Genomic DNA, 25,231 nt, shown 5'->3' on the forward strand with positions numbered 1-25,231 from the left:
TGATCAAGATCAGATCAACCTGACCATACATATACAAACAGTAGGGGAAGACAGGTCAGGAGACAGCCGCTGTACAAGCCAGCCGGTCGACCGCGCGAGCAGCGACCCGGGCATAGGAAGAACAGAGAAAACGATTACATGAGGTGAGAGAGGCGAGTAAAAAAAAAAAACAGGCCCTAGACTGTACTCCATTAGGGAGTATAATCTAGGAACAGAAAAAAACACCTCAGCAACATAAGCACATAGCCACTACACAATGTAAAATGGAGACAAGCCACAGGGAAGGGAATGGGGAAGTGGAGGTAGTCCAGCATAGAACAAACAACCATCCGGCCCTGCAGCCAGATGCCCTGGTCATCGACCCGCCTGTTCACGTTGGGGGTGTCAAGCGGCAAAGGCGTTGGATAGGGGGAGGGTGTCCTTGGGGTCGGGGGAAAGGGATGCAAGAAAGTCTCACTGCCTTGTCCTTCTGGGGGAGTTGTTGAATTCAGCAACGGCCTTGGCCAGCTTCTCTTTGCAGAGCCGAAAGCTTCTCCGTGATGTTATCAAGTCTGCGGTCCATAGTCACAATGATGGTATCCAATTTCTGAGTGCCGACAGCTCTGCCAACTCCGTCAATTATCCCGGCTAGCCTATTGGGGCTTTGAGCGGCTGTCACCGTTTTCTTCAATTTTCGATAAACCAGGGCGATGCCTAATCCAATCAGCATAAGACCCGTTATCAAGGTTCCGAATAGGTAGATATCTTCGACGTCCTCCACGGAAGGAGCTGCCAGACACACGACCCTCCACTTCTCCCATCCGTCCATCGTGTAGTCAGCTGCGTACGTTCCTGCAGGACAGTCAGGTTCCCCCGAACCTGCGCTCCTCTGTGATCAATGACGGACACCCAACTAAGGAAGACGTGGACTAATATACATGAAACATGATATTATCATGATAATGAGGGGGCGTTGCACACAGGAGGATCGGACGAGCAGGTCATGACAGAAGGATTCTACACAGGATTTTATCCTGTAAGACAAAGGATACAATTATATTGTAATTATATTATGTAATGGCGTGCAGAGGCTTTCTCCTAAATGTGCCAGTGATGGAAGCACAATAAATAGACTTTTTCATATCAGTATTAACATCCTCCAATCTATACTTGTGGCCTTTTTTGTGCATTGTGTCCCTTCCCTTGGAGGGAAACCTGTCGTCTGATCTTGGGTAGAGAAACTTCCCCTGATACCAACTGTAACAATGTATGATGAGCCAGAGAGCCATAAAATGGGCTTTAGCTACAAAATATTGTTTCGTTTACTCTCCACCAGCACTGAACACCAGCTCCTGCATGCCAGTCGGCTAAATTTACTAAATTAGACATTCCCAGCTGACTTCAAAGATCTCCTACTTACATATAAGGCACTTAAAGGTCTAGCTCCTGCCTACCTGACAGAATTACTTTATAAGTTTATAAGCCGCATTGACCACTCAGATCATAGAATGCAGGTTTCCTTGATGTTCCACATATAAATAAAGTGAGAGTGGGCGGTAAAACATTCTGCTACAGGACCCCTATATTATGAAATGGTCTACCAGCCTATGTTTGGGATGCTGATTCGGTCTCAGTCTTTAAATCTCGACTGAAGACCTATTACTTCAGTTTAGCTTACCCGCAACCTAACACACCGTAACTATGGCTGCTGGTGCTGCTGTACATGCCCGTTTTATCCACTTTGCTTGTGTCAACGCATGTTCTGACCATCCATGCTCTCTGCCTTCCCACATGCTTGGGTGGTGCACAGGGCACAGGGTGGGCACCATCTGAGCTGGAGTCCTGGTTCAGTCTGATGGAGGGGTAAGATCGCAAATGGGACATACAAACTGTATCATTGTTGGTGCAGCCTTCAGTGTCACCCTACACAGGCCAGCGTGCAGATCATACTTATGGATGGACTTTGGCCACCCTACACAGGCCAATGTGGATAACCGACTCATTGATGAACTTCTGGCTTTCTTTATTAAATTTTTTTCCTTCCTTTTGCCTGTTCTCTAATGATGTAGGAATGTATCACAACACATCCATGTAAAGCACCTTGGGACAACTTTATTACTGTTTTGATACATGTGCTTAGATGTGTTTAGTACAGTATATGCTCTTCTTGTTTCATTCGGTTCATTTTGTGTTTAAATGCTAAAAAAAACATATTTAGGTGTAATTTTTTGGGGCCGGGAACCAATTAATTGGTTTTCCATTATTTCTTATGGGGAAAATTCGATCTGAACTCGAACTTTTTAGGATTCGATCCGGAGTTCTGAATGGATTACGTTCGAGTTCTGAGGTACCACTGTACTTTAATGGACAAAAACTTTTTTTTTTCTTTCTTCAAAACCAAGGAAATTTCTAAGTGTCCCCAAACTTTTGAACAGTATTGTATATTCTTAAGTTTAAGTGCCCCTTCACAATACATATGCGAAAAAGACAAAGAGGAAAACCAAACCGGCTAGCTATTCTGACCATCCCTCACCAAGCAAAATACAGGGAGTAGCAGCTGCTTCTGCCCTGGGGTGTTTAGACAATAGCCACCTACATGACGAGCTCGTTCTGACCTGTCTGAGACCCCCCCCCCCCCCCCCCCCAATCACACAGTCCACATGAATTGGTTACAAACTCTTACAACAGCACAGCATTTTCGTAACCCAGCGAGGAGGTTGTCTTTGTAGGCAGAGCTCTGTCTCTTCTGTCGCTTCTGGGACTGGAAGTTCCTCCTCTCATTCACTGGCATTGCATGAAAACATGATAAGTGGACACATCTTCCAATGAAATGTCCTCATTTATGTCGCTGTGCACCCAATGATACACAACAACATTAGCAACCAGACATGCCCCCGACATGTAATATTCAGTTTATAAATTAATTTTAAATAAGGACGTTTGTGTCAATTGCCTGTAAAGCACTTTGAATTGCATTTGAGTTGCTTGAAAGGTGCTATATACATAAAGATTGATTGATTGGTTTGAGTGACATGTTCCCCACCATGCTGCTCTGACCCAACACTCAGTGGTTACCATTTTGGTTTCTTCCTTTGGGTGTTTTATTCTCTGTCTGCTCCCTTGTGTTTCAATCCTCAGGCTACTGGGAGATGAATGGATTTGGCCTGCTGGGGATCTACAAGTCTGACATGGACAGGGTGGGAGGAATGAACGTGAAAGAATACCGGGATCGCTGGGGTGGAGAGTACTGGGAGCTGATAGACAGGTGAGTATGTTGGGAATGGAAGAGTTCCACCCGATGCAATTTTAAGAACATGCAAGGAGCCTTGGTCTGGGGGTGCAGGCTTAAGCTGTACCAGGCAGCATTTACTGCCATTATCAAGGAGGCTCAGAAAAGGTGACATTCTAAGGTCTTTGTGGGGCAAAGACCCCCCATATGGAGTAATAACAAAATGACCACCGTCCACCCCAAGTCCATAGTTCTTCATTTTGTCATCACACAATAGTGTAATCTATGGCTCTGGTCCAGACCTGGAGTGGCCAATCAGGAGACTCAGAGAAATTCCCGGTGGGCCACTTACCTGTTATGCTGGTCAGAAACAAAATAAAATGCTAAAAAAAAAAACATATTTAAGTGTAATTTTTTGCGGCCGGGAACCAATTAATTGGTTTTCCATTATTTCTTTTGGGGAAAATTCGATCAAAACTCAAACTTTTTATGATTCAATCCAGAGTTATGAACGGATTAAATTCGAGTTCTGAGGTACCACTGCACAACAATATGCAACTAAGACAGAATTTGATCCTGAATTTTGGAGCAATACGTTTGGAGCAAATACTTCTCTGATGATACATCCACATATGACTATCTGCAGCTTTTTATTTAGACATCTTAACTTCTTATTTGAAGCAGACATTATTACTCATTCATAAGTAATAAAAGGAACATTTTCACCAGACTCATTTTAAGTGATAAGTTAATGTACAAAGTGTTCTGCTGATATCTGAAAAATGTTTACACAAAGATGGTTGAAAAACTGATGAAAAAGCTTCATACTCCTTTGAACTATGAGTCATATTTGCTACTACAAAATTCAACAAGAGAAAACAAACAAAAATCTTTTGTAGAAAGCACAAAATTCACGTTATCCAAGTCAACTGCCTATAAAAGCGTCCTTGAACATGGCGATGGTAACAATTTAAGAAGCCAGTAAAACCATAGCGCATCATTTCATTGGTTAGAAAAAAAACCAAAACTTTATTTTAACAACAGCCAGATATTCTAAAACAAACAAAAAAAAATTCTTCAAATATAAAATCCTCTTAGATGCTATAAATCATACACTAAAATGACAATGCCATTTTATGCAGGAGGGACAAGCAGCAGCTGCACTGAATTCAGAATGGTAAACAGTGCCAAACAGCCTGAGAAATACAATTACCCCCTTAATCACAAACACCCAATGGAATCAATCCGTCATACTTATGTTTTGCTGTTCTTTAGGACACACCGTTCTGAGAAAATAAAGTGAGACAAAAAAAGACACTGGAAATTTACAAGAACAAACACAAAGGAAAACCAGTACCAACCTTAAAAGAATACATATCCACAATAAAATATGACTTTGGACGGTGACACACTGAAGGCCAAATTGACAGTGAGAACATAGCGAGCAGCTGATGAGGACTCCTGCTGACACTCTGCTACAGAGATCTCTGCACATCCGCTTCACCCACGGGGCATCAGGTACAGCTTTGCCAAAAAGTTCCATTTACATACGCCATTGTGGCGATGAATATGACTGCATAATAACTGTTTCCATGGTGACACTGCTGCATTGCAATGTTACACTGCAAGTGTTATTCAAGTGTAAAAGACAGGGTGACAACGAGCACACTGCACTAGGCCCAGTGCATCATCTTATACTGGTTTGCATAATTTAACCAGCTTCACTTTACCGGTTTAACAGGCACTTTATTAAATATATAAATTCACCAATCCTGAAAAATGTACAGTTAACTAATATACATAAGAAAACGTGTTTAAAATATCAATGTTCAAAATATCATAAAAAAATAAAATATCCATGATCATTTTTCACAACGCAAGCACATCAAATTCCTTACACTGGTTTAAATACAGCCTTCCCTCAATTAAAAAAACAAAAAAACATTTGACATGTAAACAGTCAAGAATTAAAATATATCAAATACATGTTTGGTGATCAGTGACAGTCTTTTTCCACTGCAATGGATATAAAGAACAGAAAAGATTCACCTGCAGTTGACGTGTAACACGAGGCATTCAGTGGCCAAGTGGAGAGAGAGTGTGTTTCATTAGAGTTGTACAAAAACAACATGCATTAACACAGCATGATAAACTCTTCTTCCCTGAGTAGTGAAAGGCTCGGAGCCTGCAGCAGGGGGTTGCTACATTGGCTTGCGGAAACGTCGGTTCCACATGCCTCGTTTGGAGTGGTAAAAGTGCAAGAAGTTCCTGATGTAAATTCTGTCCACCTCAAGCCCTGCGTGAAGAACCCTGGGAGCAGAAGAGGAAGTAAAGATCTGTTAATTATGGTGGCGGCACTGAGTTACTAAATTTACTAAATTAGACAGGAAAAACAAACAGCATGAATATACTTTGCTACCTTACATTTATAAACATTATGCTCAAGGACACTATTGCTGAAAGCTACTAGTTCAGAAGAATTATTCTTTTAATTAATGGGATAGATGATCCCATTTTTTGTCCCAATCTAGAACTTATAATTCATTCCTTTATCGGTCAACAGTGGCCACCTGCTTTGCATCCCTCTAGGGTAGCAGGATGCGTCGAGCCATGTGATGTGGTTAAATGAGGGTTTTTCACATTTCTTAAACCAGGGACTCCCAAATTAATACCTCAACAGGCACGGAGTGGGACTCATTTTCAGCCTGGGAGTTGTCTTTGTTCTAGGGGAACTTCAATAAACGATGACAGAGTTCAAGTCTTATTATCCAAATAAATTTATTACTGACATTTCAAGAAGAAAGAGGAGAGGTAAGGACCATGCGCTGACAGCGCGTTGCCACACCCACCACACGACGAACCACCTCAGGGATGAGATCCTGAGTGCAGCCGTGTGGCAGGTGATACCTCAGCACCACACTAGTCCGAATGGAACCATTTTTCCAGTGCCAATTCTGCCAGCAACGCCCAGATTCCCCTGTAAGTTGGAGGACCTTGCAGGGCTGGATGTAGATTAACATCATACCCAGGACATTGTTGTACAATAATTTTGTTTCCGACCAACTCAATTTTAAACTTGTCAAATTATTTTGTTTCTGACCAGCATAACAGGTAAGTGGCCCACCGGGAATTTCTCTGAGTCTCCTGATTGGCCACTCCAGGTCTGGACCACAGCCATAGATTACACTATTGTGTGATGACAAAATGAAGAACTATGGACTTGGGGTGGACGGTGGTCATTTTGTTATTACTCCATATGGGGGGTCTTTGCCCCACAAAGACCTTAGAATGTCACCTTTTCTGAGCCTCCTTGATAATGGCAGTAAATGCTGCCTGGTACAGCTTAAGCCTGCACCCCAAGACCAAGGCTCCTTGCATGTTCTTAAAATTGCATCGGGAGGAACTCTTCCATTCCCAACATACTCACCTGTCTATCAGCTCCCAGTCCTCTCCACCCCAGTGATCCCGGTATTCATCCATGTTCATTCCTCCCACCCTGTCCATGTCAGACTTGTAGATCCCCAGCAGGCCAAATCCATTCACCTCCCAGTAGCCTGAGGATTGAAACACAAGGGAGCAGACAGAGAATAAAACACCCAAAGGAAGAAACCAAAATGGTAACCACTGAGTGTTGGGTCAGAGCAGTATGGTGGGGAACATGTCACTCAAATCAATCAATCAATCAATCTTTATGTATATAGCACCTTTCAAGCAACTCAAATGCAATTCAAAGTGCTTTACAGGCAATAGACACAAACATTGTCATTTAGAATTAATTTATAAACCGAATGTTACATGTCGGGGGCATGTCTGGTTGCTAATGTTGTTGTGTATCATTGGGTGCACAGCGACATAAATGAGGACATTTCATTGGAAGATGTTTTCGTGCAATGCCAGAGGAGGAACTTCCAGTCCCAGAAGCGACAGAAGAGACAGAGCTCTGCCTACAAAGATGATATCCTCGGGTTACGAAAATGCTGTGCTGTTGTAATAGTTTGTAACCAATTCGTGTGGACTGTGTGATTGGGGGGGGGGGGTCTCAGACAGGAAAGAACGAGCTCGTCATGTAGGTGGCTATTGTCTAAACACCCCAGGGCAGAAGCAGCTGCTACTCCCTGTATTTTGCTTGGTGAGGGATGGTCAGAATAGCTAGCCAGTTTGGTTTTCCTCTTTGTTTTTGTGTCTTTTTCGCATATGTATTGTGAAGGGGCACTTAAACTTAAGAATATACAGTACTGTTCAAAAGTTTGAGGTCAAATTTCGTTGGTTTTGAAGAAAAAACCATTAAAGTACAGTGGTACCTCAGAACTCGAACTTAATCCGTTCAGAACTTTTAGATCGAATCCTAAAAAGTTCGAGTTCAGATCGAATTTCCCCCATAAGAAATAATGGAAAACCAATTAATTGGTTCCCGGCCCCAAAAAATTACACCTAAATATGTTTTTTTTAGCATTTAAACACAAAATGAATGGATAAAACAAGAAGAGCATATACTGTACTAAACACATCTAAGCACATTTATCAAAACAGTAATTTTTAAAGTAAGAAAATAAATGTATCTAAACAATGTTTAAAGTTAAAAAAAAAAACAAATGTATCCTGCCCCGATCGTCCACTCCTTCCTTGTGCCACGCCCCCTCGTTAACCCTGTGTGATCAGCTGTTTCTGATTATTGTCATTAGTCCTCTGTATTTAGTCATCGTTTCAGTTTGTTTCCCCAGTCCGGTCATTGTATTGTCCGTCTGCGTTTTGCCTGCCTTACCTGTAATTAAACCCCGTATTCCCCGATACCCTGACGTCTGCGCCTTTGTCTCTCTTCCGTCCCCGCTCGGCACGATAATATTATTAGAATTTAATTATGAAATTAATGGTTTATTATTAATATTAAAATAATGAATAAGAAATCTTTTTTTAATGTATTTTATTATATAATAATTACTGTTACTGTCTATCATTGTCTAAATGTATTTTTACTGTATAAATATATGTATTCATCTAGTGTAAACATGCACGATGCTGTCACAGTGAATGTGAGGCTGAGACTGAAGTGTTACCCTTTGTTTCCGCTGAGAGATGTGCCAGGTGACTCATTTCCCCGCGGGTACAAGTTATCTTAGGTTGGCGTTCACGGTTTGACTTCTGAGATTCAGATCGAGTTCTAGGTAATTTTTTTTCGAACTGGTTGGTTCGACTTTTAAGAAATTCGAGTTCTAATGAGTTCAAGAACTGAGGTACCACTGTAATGTCAAACCAATCAGAAATACTGTATAGAGGCTGTAGACATTGTTAATATTGTAAATGACTATCGTAGCTGAAAACAGCTGTTTTTAATGGAATATCTACATAGGTTTACAGAGGCCCATTATCAGCAACAATTAGTCTATAGTGGAATGTTGTGTTTGCTAATACAAGTTTATCATTTTAAAGGGTTAATGCAGCATGACAACAGTTAGTTCCAATCAAGAAATTTACTGTTGTGATGATTAAAAAAAGCAATAAAACTGGCCTTCTTCGGACTAGTTGAGTATCTGGAACATTAGTAATTGTGGGTTCGATTCTAAGCTCAAAATGGTCAGAAACAAAGAAACTCTTCTGAAACTAGTCATTCTATTCTTGTTCTGAGAAATGAAGGCCATTCCATGTGAGAAATTGCCAGGAAGTTGAAGATCTTGTACAATGCTGTGTACCAGAGCATGTGAGCGGAGTGGAGCGGTGAGAATTTCCGCTCCTCGCTCACGAGGCTGTTGGCTCCGCCCGCTCCTCCGCTCTAATTCGCACTAAGCCGCTCCGCTCAACACCGCTCCTCGCTCCACTAAAATGTCCTCCCGCTCCAGTCAAATTGCTCCACGCTCGCTCCAATTTAAAAGAGGGACAAATAATCTGCATGCCTAACAAATGTCACCTTAAACCGAAGCCTTATGTCATAAAGAAATATGAGCAATGGCAACATTGCCAGTCAGAACAGAAAATATTTATTTCTAAGCAACCTATCGGCAACAACGGACAGGTTTGGAAATGGCATTCCACACAAAAATAGGCTTAAAAATAAAGGAATCAGTGGGCTTAATAGTCTAAAGAATATACAGACACATTTTAAATTCCTCAATTTTTTTCTGTTGATGCAGCACGTCTCTAAAATAAAATTTTACGTTACGTGAAATAAAAAAAAAATCTTATTAGACCTACTTTGAATGACAAATTTATTTGATTACCAATATTTACTTTATAGGCTTTTATACTTTAATTTACTTTATAGGCTTTTATACTTTAATTTACTTTATAGACTTGATATGCTACAACCATATAAAACTTGCACGCGTTTTGCTCTGGCTTCCGCTTGTTCGCGTAGCACACTCATCTTTCTGAGAAAAGTGATTCCAAAGTGAAACTTTACTCACTGAAACAGTTTCACCACATTGTTGTTCTTGCTGTACATTCTTGTCATCTATACGTTTGATAAGAATAGTACACTTGTATGATTTATCAGTTTCCTTTGTGAAATACTTTGCGAATTCCATCTCGGCCAATTTGTGTAACAGTCTTGATAATTGTACAGATGAATTCTGGGTAGATTTGGGCACGCCTCAGAATTGTAGTGTGAGCGGTATCGGAGCGAAATTGGAGCGAGACAAAGTGACCGCTCCAGCCTTAATTAAAAAACCGCTCCGCGCTCTGACCAAATTCCGCCCGCTCCGCTCCTCGCTCCGCTCCTCGCTCACGCTCCGCTCCTCGCTCACGCTCCGCTCCGCTCACATGCTCTGCTGTGTACTACTCCCCTGGCTCTAACCACAACAAAAAGAGGAAAAGGAGGCCCAGTGTGCACAAGCGAGCGAGAAGATATTACAGTGTGTAGTTAGAGAAACAGACCCCTCATAGGTCTTCAACTGTCAGCTGACCAGTCTCAACGTCAACAGTGAAGAGGCAACTCTGGGATGCTGGCCTTCTAGGCAGAATTGGAAAGAAAAAGCCATATCTCAGAATGGAAAATAAAAAGAAAAGACTGAGATGGGCAAATGAACACAGACAGACATCTCTTCTTTTGCTGATGAAGATTGGAAAAAAGTGCTATAGGTGTTCAGATCACAAAGAAGAAGGTTTGTGAGATGCAGATAAATGAAAAGATGGTGACAGAGTGCTTGACGACATCTGTCAAGCATGGTGGAGGCTAATGTGATGGTCTGGGGCTGTTTTGGTGATGGTAAAGTGGGATATTTGTGCTGGGTTAATGGGAAGAAGGAAGGCTATCACTCCATTTTGCAATGCCATATGCACAAAGCCCAGTTGGAGCCAATTTCATCCTACAACAGGACAATGACCCAAACACAGCTCTAAACTGTGCAAGAACTATTTAGGGAAGAAGCAGTCGGCTGGTATTCTGTGTATAATGGAGTGACCAGAACAGTCTATTGATCTCTACTTTATTGAGCTGTTATGGGAGCAGCTTGACCGAATGGTAAGTAAAAAGTGCCCATCAAGCCAATCCAACTTATGGGAGATGCTTCAGGAAGCCTGGGGTGAAATCTCATCAAGTTTGATGAACACAATTATGTGTCAATGACAATTTCTTGCTTATTTAGCTATACAGTGGTGTGAAAAAGTGTTTGCCCCCTTCCTGATTTCTTATTTTTTTTGTATGTTTGTTACACGTAAATGATTCAGATCATCAAACAAATTTAAATATTAGACAAGGATGACACAAGTAAACACAAAATGATAATGACAAATTTTAAATGAAGGTGTTCATTATTAAGGGGAATAAAATATCCAAAGCTACATAGCCCTGTGTGAAAAAGTGATTGCCCCCCCCATTAAAACATACATGAAGTGTGGTGTATCACATCTTTAGAAGGCTGAGTTCAATTTCTCTAGCCACAGCCAGGACTGATTACTGACACAACTGTTCTCAATGAAGAAATCACTTAAATATGACCTGCCTAACAAAGTGGAGTAGACTAGAAGATCCTCAAAAGCCAGACATCAGGCCGCGATCCAAGGAAATTCAGGAACAAATGAGAAACAAGCTGAAGTGCACTTGGGTTCTGTAGCAGGACAATGATCCAAAACACACCAGTAAGTCAACCTCTGAATGGCTTAAGAATAACAAAATGAAAACTTTGGAGTGGCCTAGTCAAAGTCCTGACCTGAATCCGATTGAGATGCTGTGGCATGACCTTAAAAAAGGCGGTTCATGCTCGAAAACCTCCCAATGTGGCTGAATTACAACAATTCTGCAAAGATGAGTGGGCCAAAATTCCTCCACAGCGCTGTAAAGGACTCAATGCCAGTTATCGCAAACTCTTGATTGTAGTTGTTGCTTCTAAGTGGCCCAACCAGTTATTAGGTTAGGGGGCAATCACTTTTTCACACAGGGCCATGTAGGTTCAGATTTTTTTCCCCTTAATAATGAATACCTTCATTTACAAACTGCATTTTGTGTTTACTTGTGTCATCTTTGTCTAATATTTAAATTTGTTTGATGATCTGAAACAAACATACAAAAAAATAAGAAATCGGGAAGGGGGCAAACACTTTTACACACCACTGTATTTTCTATTCAAACTCATTTCATGTGTTGTCATGGAATACAAGGACATTTGTAAGTGACCCCAAATTTTTGAATGCTAGTTTATAAATTTTTGCCATACCAACACAGTGTCTTGGAGTGTTTTCTTTGGCTCTGACTGGAAGCACAAGTAGATACTTTCACACAGGTAGACATCCACTCGTTGCCAACACCAAGGCTTATCTTGGGGTCATAGCATGAATTTATACATTAAAAGAAGAAATAATAAAATACTATGAATAATAAAAGATTAGAAATAAAAATGCATCCTTGCATACCGTCGGGCTCCTCTGGAGTGGCCCCACAGTCCAGCCTCATAATGATTGGTGCAAAGGTTATCTTGCCCTCCACGCAGTGCTTGCGAATGCTGTCGATGATGGAGTGGGGGAAGTGGATGTGCAGGTCACACAGGAACACAATGCTGTGGCTGTCCTGGGAGGCATGAGTCAAACAAACAAACAAATAGGTCCCTTTCAGCTGTTAGTGTAACTCAACGTACTGTATAACTCACCACATCCATTCATTTGCTATGCGGTTATCGTGGTCAGGATCAGGTGACCTGGGGTCTATACCGGGCAGCATAGGGCACAAGGCTGGGGGAAATGTACTTCTTACCAACATGTTGTTACATTATTTGTATGTGTTTTGCACCTTGCCTTTCTCCCGCACGCATATTCAGTGTTCTCCACACTTTCGACATGACTGGTTTTTCCATATGACACCATGAGGCTTGTTAGATCTCTGGAAGAATTTTGAGATGTGTCCATGGCTGTATGAGCCAAGAATTACACCACATCTTTGTGAAGGGCTCCAGATTGATTGAGACACTGAAATGAATGCACGCTCTCTTGTCACAGATTTCACTTTTTGTGTCATACTCCTGTTTTCTACATTATCCATTAAATTTTGGGGTGCTACAGTGGTGAAGTGACTAGCACTGTTGTGTCTGGGACCAGGATTTGAGTCTCTGCCCCAGGTATGTGTGCATGTTCTCCCCGTGTCCTCGTGGGGTTTCCTCTGGGTTCTCTGGTCCCCCTCACCCCCGCAGTCCAAAAATATGCTAAGGTGAATTGGAGTTACCAAATTGTCTGCAATTGTGAATGGTGTGAATGTGCCCTGTGATGGGTTGGCACCCCTTCCTGGGTAATTCCCTGCTCTGCACCCATAGCTTCCAGGATAGGCTCCAGACCCCTGCGACCTTACATAGGACAAGCAAATGGGTGGATGGATGGATGGACATTAAATTTAATCCTTACAGAGTAGGTAATTTCTAGCAAAATCTAGCACACTCAATTAGCAGTAAAGAAGATAGATGTATATCCAATATTCAGAAATAACTTAATAAATCCAGTGTTCAAATGTCAGAGCTTTTTACCCATAACTTCTACACTAGCAATTGGATGATTATATGGCTATTCACATGTCACATCGTCTTGTGTGGAGGTTGGGACTGATATAAGATAACAGATAAAATAAGGTATCTGTTTTGTCACTGTACAAGTACGATGAGGTGATGATGCTTGGATCCTTCTATAGAAGCCTCAATAAAGACTGTACAAGCTAAATAAGTTAAAGGGAAAAAAATAGAGTAAAATAAATATCATATAGCAATTACAGTACAGAGTATAAGAGTATACAAGGAAAATTGCACATAAATTATTGCACATGAAAAAGGTTGGGTTCTACAAAGAGAGCTCCGGGCCACTACATCCATCTGTGCCGCCATCTTCTCAAAGAATAATAGTAATTTGAGGCAGCCAGTGCCACAGGGCATTGCTGTCACACTTACTGTGATGAGGTTAATCCCAGCTTGAAGGGCTGCAGAACGCTCAAAGCTCCCAGTCAGCTTCACATACTGATAACTGAGGAGAAGCGCAGTGTGAAATTTCATTGTTTACTATGGTCAGCCAGTACAGTATGGGGCGGCAAGTGTCAAGCGCTCATTTTCATGCACAAAATACATTTTGAGTCACAAAAAACATTATTTAATGACGAAATCTAGTGATGCCTTGCAGCATTTTGTCCACAAAGCTTTCGTGCACAGAAATCAAAAGGAAAGTTTAATTTTGTGCACTTTGTATTTTGTAGACAGAAGAAAGTCATTTTGTGATTTAAAGAAAGTCATTTCATGGACGAAATGCATTGCATGAATTATACACAGTCATTTCGTGGAGGAAATGCATTTTATGAATTAAAGAAAATCATTTCGTGAATGAAATGCTTTTTGTGAATTAAGGAATATCATTTTGTGGACGAAATTGATTCTGTGGAATCACGAAATGCATTTGGTCTTTTGCCGAGTCACGATATGCACCACAAAATATATTTAGTCTTTTACATTAAAAATATAAAGCAAGCCATCTAATAACTTTAGGCTAATTTTGTTTAGGGTGTTTTGTTTTAACCTAACTTTAAAACAATGAATAACATGAACCCTCGCAATGACAAACACTCAAACCACAGAGAATTTAAAGTACATTGTTTGTTCTACTCAGCAGAAGCACCTTACAAATGTAATGCTCCTACACACTTTCATTCTTTACAATTCTTCATTTTTCAATAACAACTCTTTAATATTATCTATACTTTCTGTATGATTACTGGATTCTGGTTACTTCAACATTGTATATTTAGTTTTCAGTGTTTGTTGATTGGGTAGATGGTAGAGTGGCTCAAAGACCAGCACTGCTGCGTCACATTTTGAAGACGGGGGGGTTTAAATCCTGTCTCGGTTCTATGTATGTGGGGTTTGCATGTTCTCTTCATGCCAGTTGGGTTTTTCCCACAATCCAAAGACATGCAATCAGGCTGGCTGGTGCCTTCAAAGTGCCTGCTGGGATAAGATCATGCTCAAAGCAAACCCACCGAGGAATATGGGCCGACTGGAGTGCCTGCTCCACATCCATGTCCTTGCTGCTGTAGTCCACGATGATGATGTTGAAGTTCTTGTCACCTGTAACCTTGTAGATGTCTTCCATGTACATGATGAACTGCTGGACCCAGCGGGCCTGGTTCTTCACTGTGCACAGCATAAGAAGAAAACAGATATTTAACAAATATTACATCATCAGGAAACTGACCTACTGAGTCATACATAAATTAGTACACATTGATCAGTTTATCCAAAAAGTCTTGGTAGCTGTGGTGACAGGCCAAATGTTTTTTTTTTTTTTTTTTTGTATTGTTTATCGAAACGTGATATGTTTAATACTTGCAATGATGTTGAAAAATCACATTTTAAATCATGTGGGAAGAACCAGGGAGGACAGAGTAGTACACCCATTCATGTCACTGACAACCACCAACGAAATGAACTGCAGCTGCACCAAAGTAATTAATCTCTTCACCATGTTGTTTGGTATTGATATTTTAAGCCTATTGATATTTTAAGCAGTAACTCTTGGGCTGGTCACTGGCTCAGCACTTTCTGAAAGTGAAACATAGGAACCGCCAGAGAAGATCCTAAAGTCCACTACAGGCAGCACCGTGCACTGAAGCCCACCGGAGTCCAGGCACTCACCAGGCACTATGATGTGCACAGTAGCTGAGGGATTCCACTCCACCCCCTCAGGGTAGCACAGCAGCGTCCCCTTCCTGTCCGGCTGGCGTACCCTATTCCAAGACCTGATCTGGCTGCGTGGCTCGTAAACATATTGGGAGATGCGAAACCCGGTCCCGCGCTGGTCCTGCACCTCCAGCTCCAGGAGATAGCGGCTACCACGGAACCTGTCGATCCGCCGTTCCACGTTGACCACTTGCAACAGGGTGAAGTGTCTACAGGCAAGAATGGGACAGTTTGACCTTTCATTCAGCCAAACTTTAACACAACGGATTAATATAAATGAAATTAAAGAGGAAAAAAAACATCCTTAAGAAGAATCTGTAAGCATTGTTCAGAATATGGATTTTTCTTTATGGACATTTTCTTTATGAATGCTGCACAATGAATAAAAAGAACAGGAAGAGTATTGCCACCGCTGAACTTGGTGAGGACTTCTATAATCACCAACAACGACAACGCCAACAACAGTAATACAGAATCTACAATGAAAAAGTACAGTCTTGACCAAATCAAGCCTGAACTTTCACTAGAAACAAAAATTGTGAATGCAAATATTTATTTATTTGAGAATATGTATATAAGTTGTAATTAAACAAAGTTGTCCTCCGGAGAGGGGGGGTGGTGGTGGGCAAAAAAATAAAAATAAAAATGGATACATCTAATTTTGGGCATATTACGGTAAGGCATGAGGTCTTGGAAAAAAATGTATATGCTCAGAAAATATTCATGTAAAAGATGAAGAGGACAATGACAAAAAAAACCATTGATAGCCTCAATCATAACTGCACTGAGAATGCCTTTGAGAGCCTGAAGACTTGGACAGAAAACAGAAAGCTGTAGAGGAATGACATATGTGGTGGTCAAGAGTTGACAGACTCAAAGGCACGTAATTATATAAAAAAAAATAACATTACACTATTTACATCTCTAGATAACTACCTCCCACCGTAATGCTATCTCACGGTATATTAATCCAGCATCATATGGGAAAATGACAACTAAACTTAAACGTAATTCTTAAACAATAGCCAGATATGTTCAAACTAGGAATGGGCCGATCCACATTTTTTCAGTTTCGATCCGATTCTGATACTGAACTGCCAATCCGATACAAGAGCCTTATATACTTTATTATTTTAATGTAATAAATATATATGATATGATATGACTTTACATATTATTACTTTTAAATCTAGTAAATACAGATGAAAACTGTATGCCAAAAAGAAAACTTTAATTAGGCTACTAGAAACATACATAAAACATACTGTTCTACCTCGTTTGTAAATCTTGTTTCAAGCATTTTTGAGGCATTTTGCAAGTTAATTTGAATATCTTCCAAAGCAGCATACGCATGTGGCGAATGCTTAAAATTTTTCCCCCATTGGCGTCAGTTCAGTTACACTATATTGTGATGGCAGCCCCTCTTGTATCACAAGCTGCAGCGAGTTTGCAAAGCAGCCCAAGCTAGCGACTCCCAAATCATCCATTGCTTTTTTGTCTCGCAGAGTTGCGTGCGATTTGTTTAGTGGGATTTTCTACTGAACGCTACTCCCACCTCTCTTTGTTTTTACATAGATTGCAAAACACTGAGTTACGAGTTGTTGTTAAAAGCATAAAATACTCCCAAATCACTATCCTCTAATCTCATGTTCTTACACTTCTCGTACTGTGAAGGGTATGCGCATGACGTCAAAACATGTGGAAGTCACTGCACTCACATCCACAGAGTAGCAATAATGTGAGCGGCAGTGTTAGTGTTCATCTTTAATGTCGCAAAAAACGCATCTAAAACGGAAAAGCGCTGTTGTGTGATTGATTGTACAAATAGATTTAACACGAAATGAAAGGACTGCCAAAAACTAAATAAGTAAGTGAGTATCGGACGTGGATCGGTTACGTATGACTGATACCCGATCCATCAAATTGGTCTGGATCGGCCGATACTGATCTGAATATCGGATCGTTGCATTTCTAGTTCAAACTGTGAGATATTAACAAAACACATAATTCAGTTCCCACTCTAGATGTTTGGCATGACACGGAAACCCACCCCTCATACTGTATACTGGAAAACAACACTTTCTTTTACCCAACAAATATTCTGTCATACAGGAACACTACTCCTCAGCTCCACCAGGACATCTGCTCCAATCCCAAATACATGGTTAATATTAAGATGACACACACTCAGGTGCCTTACCCCCAGTTCTTCTGATTGAGCTGATGCATGAAGGCCTGCACGATGGGCAATGCCACTTCGGAACTCATTTGCAGGTTTCCAGAGACGTTGCATTTCAGGTCGATGGAATCTTCGCGGAACGCGTTGAAGTCCATGTTACTGACGTTGATCGTCCGTACCCAGTTTATAACTGGGTCATAGATGATTGGGGGTGTCGTTTCATAATTCTCGCTGTCCTTGTACTTGTACTCTTTCTGCGTAACCACCTTAGGTGGATGTAGACGATTTTTACGTCTTAGCCTACGGTGCACATGAAGCCCATGTGGCATCAGGAACACGTTGTTCATTGCTGGTTGAACAGGAGCTCTCTGGATCTCTGACTGTTTGGTGTTCACTACAGGTTGCTGGACTTGAGGCTCATATCTGGCAAGATGCCTTGTATTATATGCAGTAACCTGCGCGGCCAACAGTTTCCGAGGATTCCCATTCACCATCTTCAGTGTGCTTGCCGGCTCAGGGGCCTGCCTGACGAAGCTGTACTCATCACTGTAGATGTCATTGTCTGGCGGCTCTCTGAAGCTCTCTGGCCGAAGTTCCTCGTACTGGTACAAAAATTTGTCACCAAGGCCACCCCTATCCCCTTCATAAAGCAAAAAATGTAAACACCAGTGTCATAAAATAAAATAAAATCTGCTACAAGGGAACCAAAAACAACTATTCCATAAGTGGTTGTATTGTCCTATACCTACATGGTATTTCTTTCATTTTATCTACCTATAATATGGTCTCAGCAGAAACATATATACATATGACACATGCTGCATTCCTTTAACCAGAAAAATGTACCTATATACACCAAAACATGAGCAGATTGATTGGACCTCCATGCAACATCTGATCTCCACAGCATTTCACTCCAACACTCAAAATGAAGAGGTTAATGGATTTTGTTTATGTTAAATACAAGCCGTGCTGGATGATCTTTCCCAGAGCAGGGCGAACAACAGTATGGTGTGTCTACCTTGTTCGTTGTCTCGTTGTTCAGCGCCTCCATTTTCTGGAGAGTCCATCTTCATGTAATTCAGAAACCCAAGCCTGCGCCCGTTGATTTGGGGAAATTGAACAACATTATGAGTTCTTGGCAAGAAGAGAAATAAATATTACTTTGCATAGAAATTTGTAAAATCATGAAAGGTATATCCAAATCTACATCCACAGCAGGTAACACGATAAAAAAAACAAAAGATGTGGCTTCGTCTGTGAGGAAGTGGAGCCATCTTGTGGTAGACTGGAATACTACTGCAAGCTCTAGAGAATCTGAAGGAGATTAGCACTCCTCACGCCTTAAGGCAAGCTTCTGGGGGTGCTTAGGTCGCTCCCAGCTGCACAGCACAGGGCATTTCTCAGTGCTGTTAGATATGTATGAAAGTAAATATTATTATCTACCTAGAGGTTGCTATGGAAATATTATTACAATGGCTTTTGTTCCACAGCCATCAAAGCTAAACATTGTATAAAAAAAATAAATTAAAAATTATACAGGACACACTTTACTGATTACCGGGAGTAGATATTTTCACTTCTTGCAGTCATATAACACTATCAAACCAACGGGAAACATTTAAGAATTGTATCTACCCTTTTAGATAGTGGGGGTCTTCACTGTACAGGCATTTATTGATGGTCTCCATGTGTGTTAGTCGCGTGTAGTCATTGGGGTAAACATAAGACAGGTGGACCTTGGAAGTGGGGGGTGAGAGAGACACAAGAAGGAAATAGAATAAAGCTCTGCTTTAGTTGTCAGTAGCATGCCAAAAGAAAAACTCGTTAAAAATGATTAGGGGGGATCCACCCCCAGGCATCTCAGCCACGTGGAAATGGTATTCAGTCCCTATGGGGTGTCGGCAAGTTTTTACATGTGTGTATGTATATATGTATGTGTGTGTGTGTGTGTGTGTGTGTGTGTGTGTGTGTGTGTGTATGTATGTATGTATGTATGTATGTGCATGTGTGTATGTATATATGTGTGTATATACAGTATGTATATGTATATATACAGTGCCTGACAAAAGTCTTGTCACTTAACCAAGTTGTAGGAACAACAAATAATAACTTGACCTGTAGTTAATCAGTTGGAATCAGAAATGGCTTATAAGAAAGGCAAAGCCCTCTAGATTATGCTTATTATACCAAAATAAAGTTTTTCATCACTCATTGAGTTTTGTCATGTAATTAGGACAGAAGGGTTAACTTTTGCCTGGACAAAAGTCTTGTCATATACAAAAATAATGTAGAAATTATACATATACTTTATTTAGAATACACAAACATGCTACAATAACATCAGAACATAAAGTCATGGTGCCTTGGAAGAAAGAATTAATAACATGTATGACTTCCATGAGCTTGGAGGACGGCATCCATACATCTTGGCCATGACTGAAATAACTTGTTGATGAAGTCATCTGGAATGGCAAAGAAAGCAGTCTTGCAGGACTCCCAGAGTTAGTCGAGATTCTTTGGTTTCGTCTTCCAAGCCTCCTCCTTCATCCTACCCCAGACATGCTCGATAATGTTCATGTCTGGTGACTGGGCTGGCCAATCCTGGAGCACCTTGATCCTCGTCAGTTTCAGGAACTTCAATGTGGAGGCTGAAGTATGACAAGGAGCGCCATCCTGCTGCAGAATTTGCCCCCTCTTATGGTTTGGAATGTAATGGGCAGCAAGAATGTCTTGATACTTCAGGCTGTTGATGCTGCCATCCATTCTGCAGATCTCTCGAACACCCCCATACTGGATGTAACCCCAAACCATGATTTTTCCTCCACCAAACTTGACTGCTTTCTGGGTGAATCTTGGGTCCATGCGGGTTCCAACAGGTCTCCTGCAGTATTTGCAGCATTTGGTATGCAGTTCAATGGATGATTCGTCAGAAAAATCAACCTTCTGCCACTTTGCCACTGTCCATCCTTGCTGCAAGCTGTGGGCCTTGGCAAATTCAACACACTTTTTTTGTTGTGTTCTCATTAATGCTGGTTTCTGTGCACTAATTCGGCCATGGAGACCACTGCGTGCAAGAATTCGAGAAACTGTTCTTGTAGACAGAGCGGTTTCTGGTGACAGGTTCTGATGTCGCTCTGCTGCAGTTGAAAAAGGGTTGGCCCTGGACTTTCGAAGCAACAAACGGTCCTCTCAAAGAGCTGTCTTACGGGGTCTGCCTGACCTGGGCTTGTCATGAACATCACCAGTTTCTTCATATCTTTTTTTAATCCTCTCCACTTGATGCTTGGATACATTAATGACGTCTGACACCTCAGCAGACTTGGTCTGTGGTTGAATCTTTGGCATGTTGTCAGAAGTCAGGTTGCACTTCAAGTGAAGGTCTGGTTTGCTGGGGTTCTTTTTATACACACCTGGGATTATGTTAATTACAGTATTTGTCACAGGTGAACCTCAAATCTGTGATTGGTTGAATCATTAAAAGACATGACAAGACTTTTGTCCTTGCAAAAACAGGTGTTATGGACTTTAACAAGCTGGTAACATCAGGACACTTTTTGACTGTTTCATTTTGCACCCAGTTATTAATGTGAAAGTCCTTGGCATTAATTTGATCCATTTATCGTAACAATTGATTGATTAGAAATAAAGTTATATGCCTTTTTAAGTTACTATGTCCTTATGTGACAAGACTTTTGTCAATGACTGTATATATATATATATATATATATATATATATATATATATATGTATGTGTGTGTATGTGCGTGTGTGTATGTATGTGTAAATACGCATGTGTGTGTATGTATGTATGTATAAATACGTATGTGTATGTGTGTGTATGTATAAATACATATTTGTCTGTGTGTCTGTATATATGTATAAATATGTATGCGTATGTGTGTGTGTGTGTGTGTATTCCCTAATGTTGAATTTTAGCATTTATTAACATTCTGAATTCAGCGTTGGGGAATTGTGTTGCCTGGTCTTCAGCAGTAATCCGCAGAATTGCAAAGTTTTATGTAAAAGATCATTACAGGGGAAGCCACCTGTCTTTCATATCAATTCAGATTTAGACTTAACTGAAATGATGCTTTGGAGATTATGGTGCAGAATTTCCTTTCACACCAGCACATCCAAAACATCGAACACTGAGCTCATTGGACCTCCCCCAGCTATTCATGATGAACAAATATCAGAACAGCCCACCCACTGTTTAAACAGGACAGAGACTTCCACAAGAGCCATGACTCCCTGGCAGTCACTCACGAGGGTCATACTTACAAAGTGAATGCCCTGATACCTCTGGAGAGGGTACCCCATGATGAGGTAGGTGGGCCTGTAGGGGCACACAGGCAGGATGCCACGCAGGTATGACGCGCTCATCAGCGGAACTGCAAGAAGGGAAGCTCCGGAGGTAACGGCGGCAGATGCGGACTGAATGCGAAACGTCACAAGTGAACATCCTCTTGTCAAGACAGAGGACGACTGCTGAATTAAGTTAGATATGACATGCATCTGATCCAGCATTGAAAACAAGGGCCTGCTGTTCAGGCTGGAATGTAGACGTCATAGAGCTGGTTACCATGGTAGAAGGAGTCCCGCGGGTCTTCTCTCAGCATCTCGGCGCCATGGCTGGAGACCCTGGCATACGTTCTCCAATGGAAGGAGCTAGCAGGTGTTTGCGGTATGTGGCTCACCTCGTGCAGCTTCAAGTCGGTCTCATCTGGAAGGGCCAGACAGGGAACACGAACGGATACCAATGTCAGCGTCCATGCCAATGGCGATGCCAATGCCGACTGACGTGCAGAACGATTGCAGGGTGGGCGCGACAGTCACCATCTTACCGATGTACATGGATATGTGTTCGGAACCAATGATCTCAAATGGGGTTCTGTCCTGATTCACTCGCCACTGTGGAGATCAGAACTCCGTTAGCGCCCAGGAGCCTAGACCCGGTTTTGTTAATCTGCTTTTTACTACAGCTGTCTAGTACAACTGTTTACACAAACCTCTTTTCCTCCCCACGTAGAATACAATAATCAAATAGAGATATTTTATTCATCTCCATAGGGAAATAGTCTTTTCACCTGCCCCACCTTACTCTCCAATAGAAACATATGGTTAAGAGCAAGTTTTGGGGTCACAGTGCAGGGCTGAGCAGGGTCCAGCAGCCCTAGAGCAAGTACAGTGGTACCTCAGTTCTCGAACTCATTAGAACTCGAATTTCTTAAAAGTCGAACCAACCAGTTCGAAAAAAAAATACCTAGAGCTCAATCTGAATCTCAGAAGTCAAACCGTGAACGCCGACCTAAGATAACTTGTACGCGCGGGGAAATGAGTCACGCGGCACGTCTCTCAGTGGAAACTAAGGGTAAAGCTTCAGTCTCAGCCTTGCATTCGCTGTGATAGCATCGTGCATGTTTACACTAGCTGAATACATATATTTAGACAGTAAAAATACATTTAAACAATGATAGACAGTAACTGTAATTATTATATAATAAAATACATTTAAAAATAAAGATTTCTTATTCATTATTTTAATATTAATAATAAACCATTAATACATTTAATTATAATAATATTATCGTGCCGAGCGGGGACGGAACAGAGACAAAGGCGCAGACATCAGGGTATCGGGGAATACGGGGTTTAATTACAGGCAGGCAAAACGCAGATGGACAATACAATGACCGGACTGGGGAAACAAACTGAAACGTGGACGAAATACAGAGAGCTCATAAAAACAACCAGAAACAGCTTATCACACGGGGATTCCACACGGGGTTAATGAGGGGGCGTGGCACGTGGAAGGAGCAGGACTCATTGTTTTTTTTAACTTTACACATTGTTTGGATACATTTATTTTCTTACTTTACAAATTACTGTTTTGATAAATGTGCTTAGATGTGTTTAGTACAGTATATTCTCTTCATGTTTTATCAGGTTCATTTTGTGTTTAAATGCTAAAAAAAACATATTTAGCTATAATTTTTTGGGGCTGGGAACCAATTAATTGGTTTCCCATTATTTCTTATGGGGAAAATTTGATCAGAATTTGAACTTTTTAGGATTCGATCTGGAGTTCACTGTGATTTCTCATAGACATACTTCACCCTGGATACAGGTATTTGAAGAGCATGAGCGTATATAATTGATTGATTGATTAATAATTAAGTATAAATAATTTGTTTAGGCCAATAAAGACGACAGAACATTTTTCTTAATTTCTGCAATTTTTCACGGGTCATATGTGATTTGTAACGATATCTGTCTGTTATGGTTGATAATAGATGAGGCAAAGTGAAACATGACCAGTGTGACTGGGCACTTACTGCTACTTCCAAGTGGTCCGTGCCCCTGTCGTTTTGCTTGTGGATGACTTCAAAGAAGTAGAAATTCTCTGCAGACAGACTGGATGGGCGCAGAAACACAATGATAAAAATGACATCACATTCATTTCCCCACCATGAAGGATGGCCTTGCAGGTACATTCAGTGCTCCACTGTAGCAAAATCTCTGTTCACATGCAATCTGTGTCAAAAATTATATGTCACATTTATGTTTACACTTTATTTTATTAATATACAGCCACATCTCTACAAATCCTGCTACATTTTGCACCTGTAAATATCAAATCTTTGCATTGGTCGGCACTGAGCTGTTTTCGTTTGTGCTGTCATTTTGTCTTATTGCACTTCATGATATTCTGTGTAGCTTTTGTAGTCTTGTGTTGCTTTATGTAGCACCACAGTCCTGGAGTAACGTGTTTTTTGACTGTCTACTGAACCAACTGCATATGGTTGAACTGACAATGGAAAAGCCACTCGAGTCGATTTGATCTGCACAGTGATCAGACTGTTATCCCATCTAGTGTTAATCACTCATAACCTCAGATGGTCGCTTTATATTACCACAGTCCCAGTCTGCATGTAACTGCATGGCCTAATTTGGTGTCTGACAGTCACCTATTTCTCAGAAGGAAATTAACTCCATTTATTTACATTTTGACAACTGTTGATGTAAATCATGCTTTTAAACCATATACTGTACAGGGCTCACAGATGGTCTCAGAACACTTGCTTAATTTTGTAAAAATGCTCCAAATTAATTGATTTCAAAACAAAAGTCAATTGACAAGCAGTGTTTAAGCAGTGACAAGCTTAGGCTGTCATATACAGTTTCATGAGATGTCCGTCATCTGACATCAAGGCGACTCTCTTGACTAATTGGGCATAGGATGCAAGCTTAGGCTGATCACCCGATAGCTGGCCGCCTCTGGTGAGGGTGTATAGTGTGAAAGGCCGAAACACCCCATGAGCCAGAGGAGCACTACTGATGATGCATCCCAAAATTTTTCAACCTACACCAAACATCTCCAACTCTAATATTCGCCATCCACCAACAAGCTTAACAGTGAACCTATTGTATGTGCTTGCACAAAGGATAGTAACATCTTTGCACAAAGGATAGTAACATCTTATACTGTGTTTCGGAATCTAACATACCTGCACATGTGTTCCGCAGACATTTTCTTTTTATTAAAGAGCTTATAAGTTTTTTGACTGACTCATTTAGTTCCGTTCTTGCATTTTTGCTATTAATTGCAGTCGTAGTGACTGTCTCCCAAAGGGATTTTAAACACAAATGTTTGGTGTTGAATGTTATTGCAAAGGTGTAACTAATTATAAAAACACCCAATGAGACTGTCAA

General features: G+C 41.0%; 1 protein-coding gene across 5 annotated transcripts in view; it reads right to left on the reverse strand.

Annotated features, from left to right (window-relative positions):
* Positions 1–202: 202 nt before the first annotated feature.
* The window catches only part of LOC111846508 (beta-1,4-N-acetylgalactosaminyltransferase 3-like), a 45,619-nt gene continuing 20,590 nt past the window's right edge, over positions 203–25,231 (reverse strand). Inside the window, exons 8-21 of one of the 5 annotated variants that reach the window (XM_072709853.1) lie at positions 23,854–23,932; positions 22,363–22,429; positions 22,101–22,241; positions 21,800–21,909; positions 19,154–19,254; positions 18,537–18,610; positions 17,537–18,155; positions 15,292–15,545; positions 14,637–14,790; positions 13,561–13,633; positions 12,050–12,203; positions 11,854–11,954; positions 10,076–10,148; positions 6,635–6,762 (exon numbers count right to left, since the gene is read on the reverse strand). In XM_072709853.1, coding sequence (XP_072565954.1) covers positions 10,116–10,148; positions 11,854–11,954; positions 12,050–12,203; positions 13,561–13,633; positions 14,637–14,790; positions 15,292–15,545; positions 17,537–18,155; positions 18,537–18,610; positions 19,154–19,254; positions 21,800–21,909; positions 22,101–22,241; positions 22,363–22,429; positions 23,854–23,932 — 1,960 coding nt within the window. In that variant the 3' untranslated portion in view covers positions 6,635–6,762; positions 10,076–10,115. Of the gene's footprint in view, positions 869–3,839; positions 5,519–6,634; positions 6,763–10,075; positions 10,152–11,853; positions 11,955–12,049; positions 12,204–13,560; positions 13,634–14,636; positions 14,791–15,291; positions 15,546–17,536; positions 18,156–18,536; positions 18,611–19,153; positions 19,255–21,799; positions 21,910–22,100; positions 22,242–22,362; positions 22,430–23,853; positions 23,933–25,231 lie in introns of those variants that run through there. The other 4 variants (XM_072709846.1, XM_072709843.1, XM_072709844.1 and 1 more) reach the window with 4 other exon arrangements.

This window comes from Paramormyrops kingsleyae, chromosome 1, assembly GCF_048594095.1.
Source record: "Paramormyrops kingsleyae isolate MSU_618 chromosome 1, PKINGS_0.4, whole genome shotgun sequence".
Lineage (NCBI taxonomy): Eukaryota > Metazoa > Chordata > Actinopteri > Osteoglossiformes > Mormyridae > Paramormyrops > Paramormyrops kingsleyae.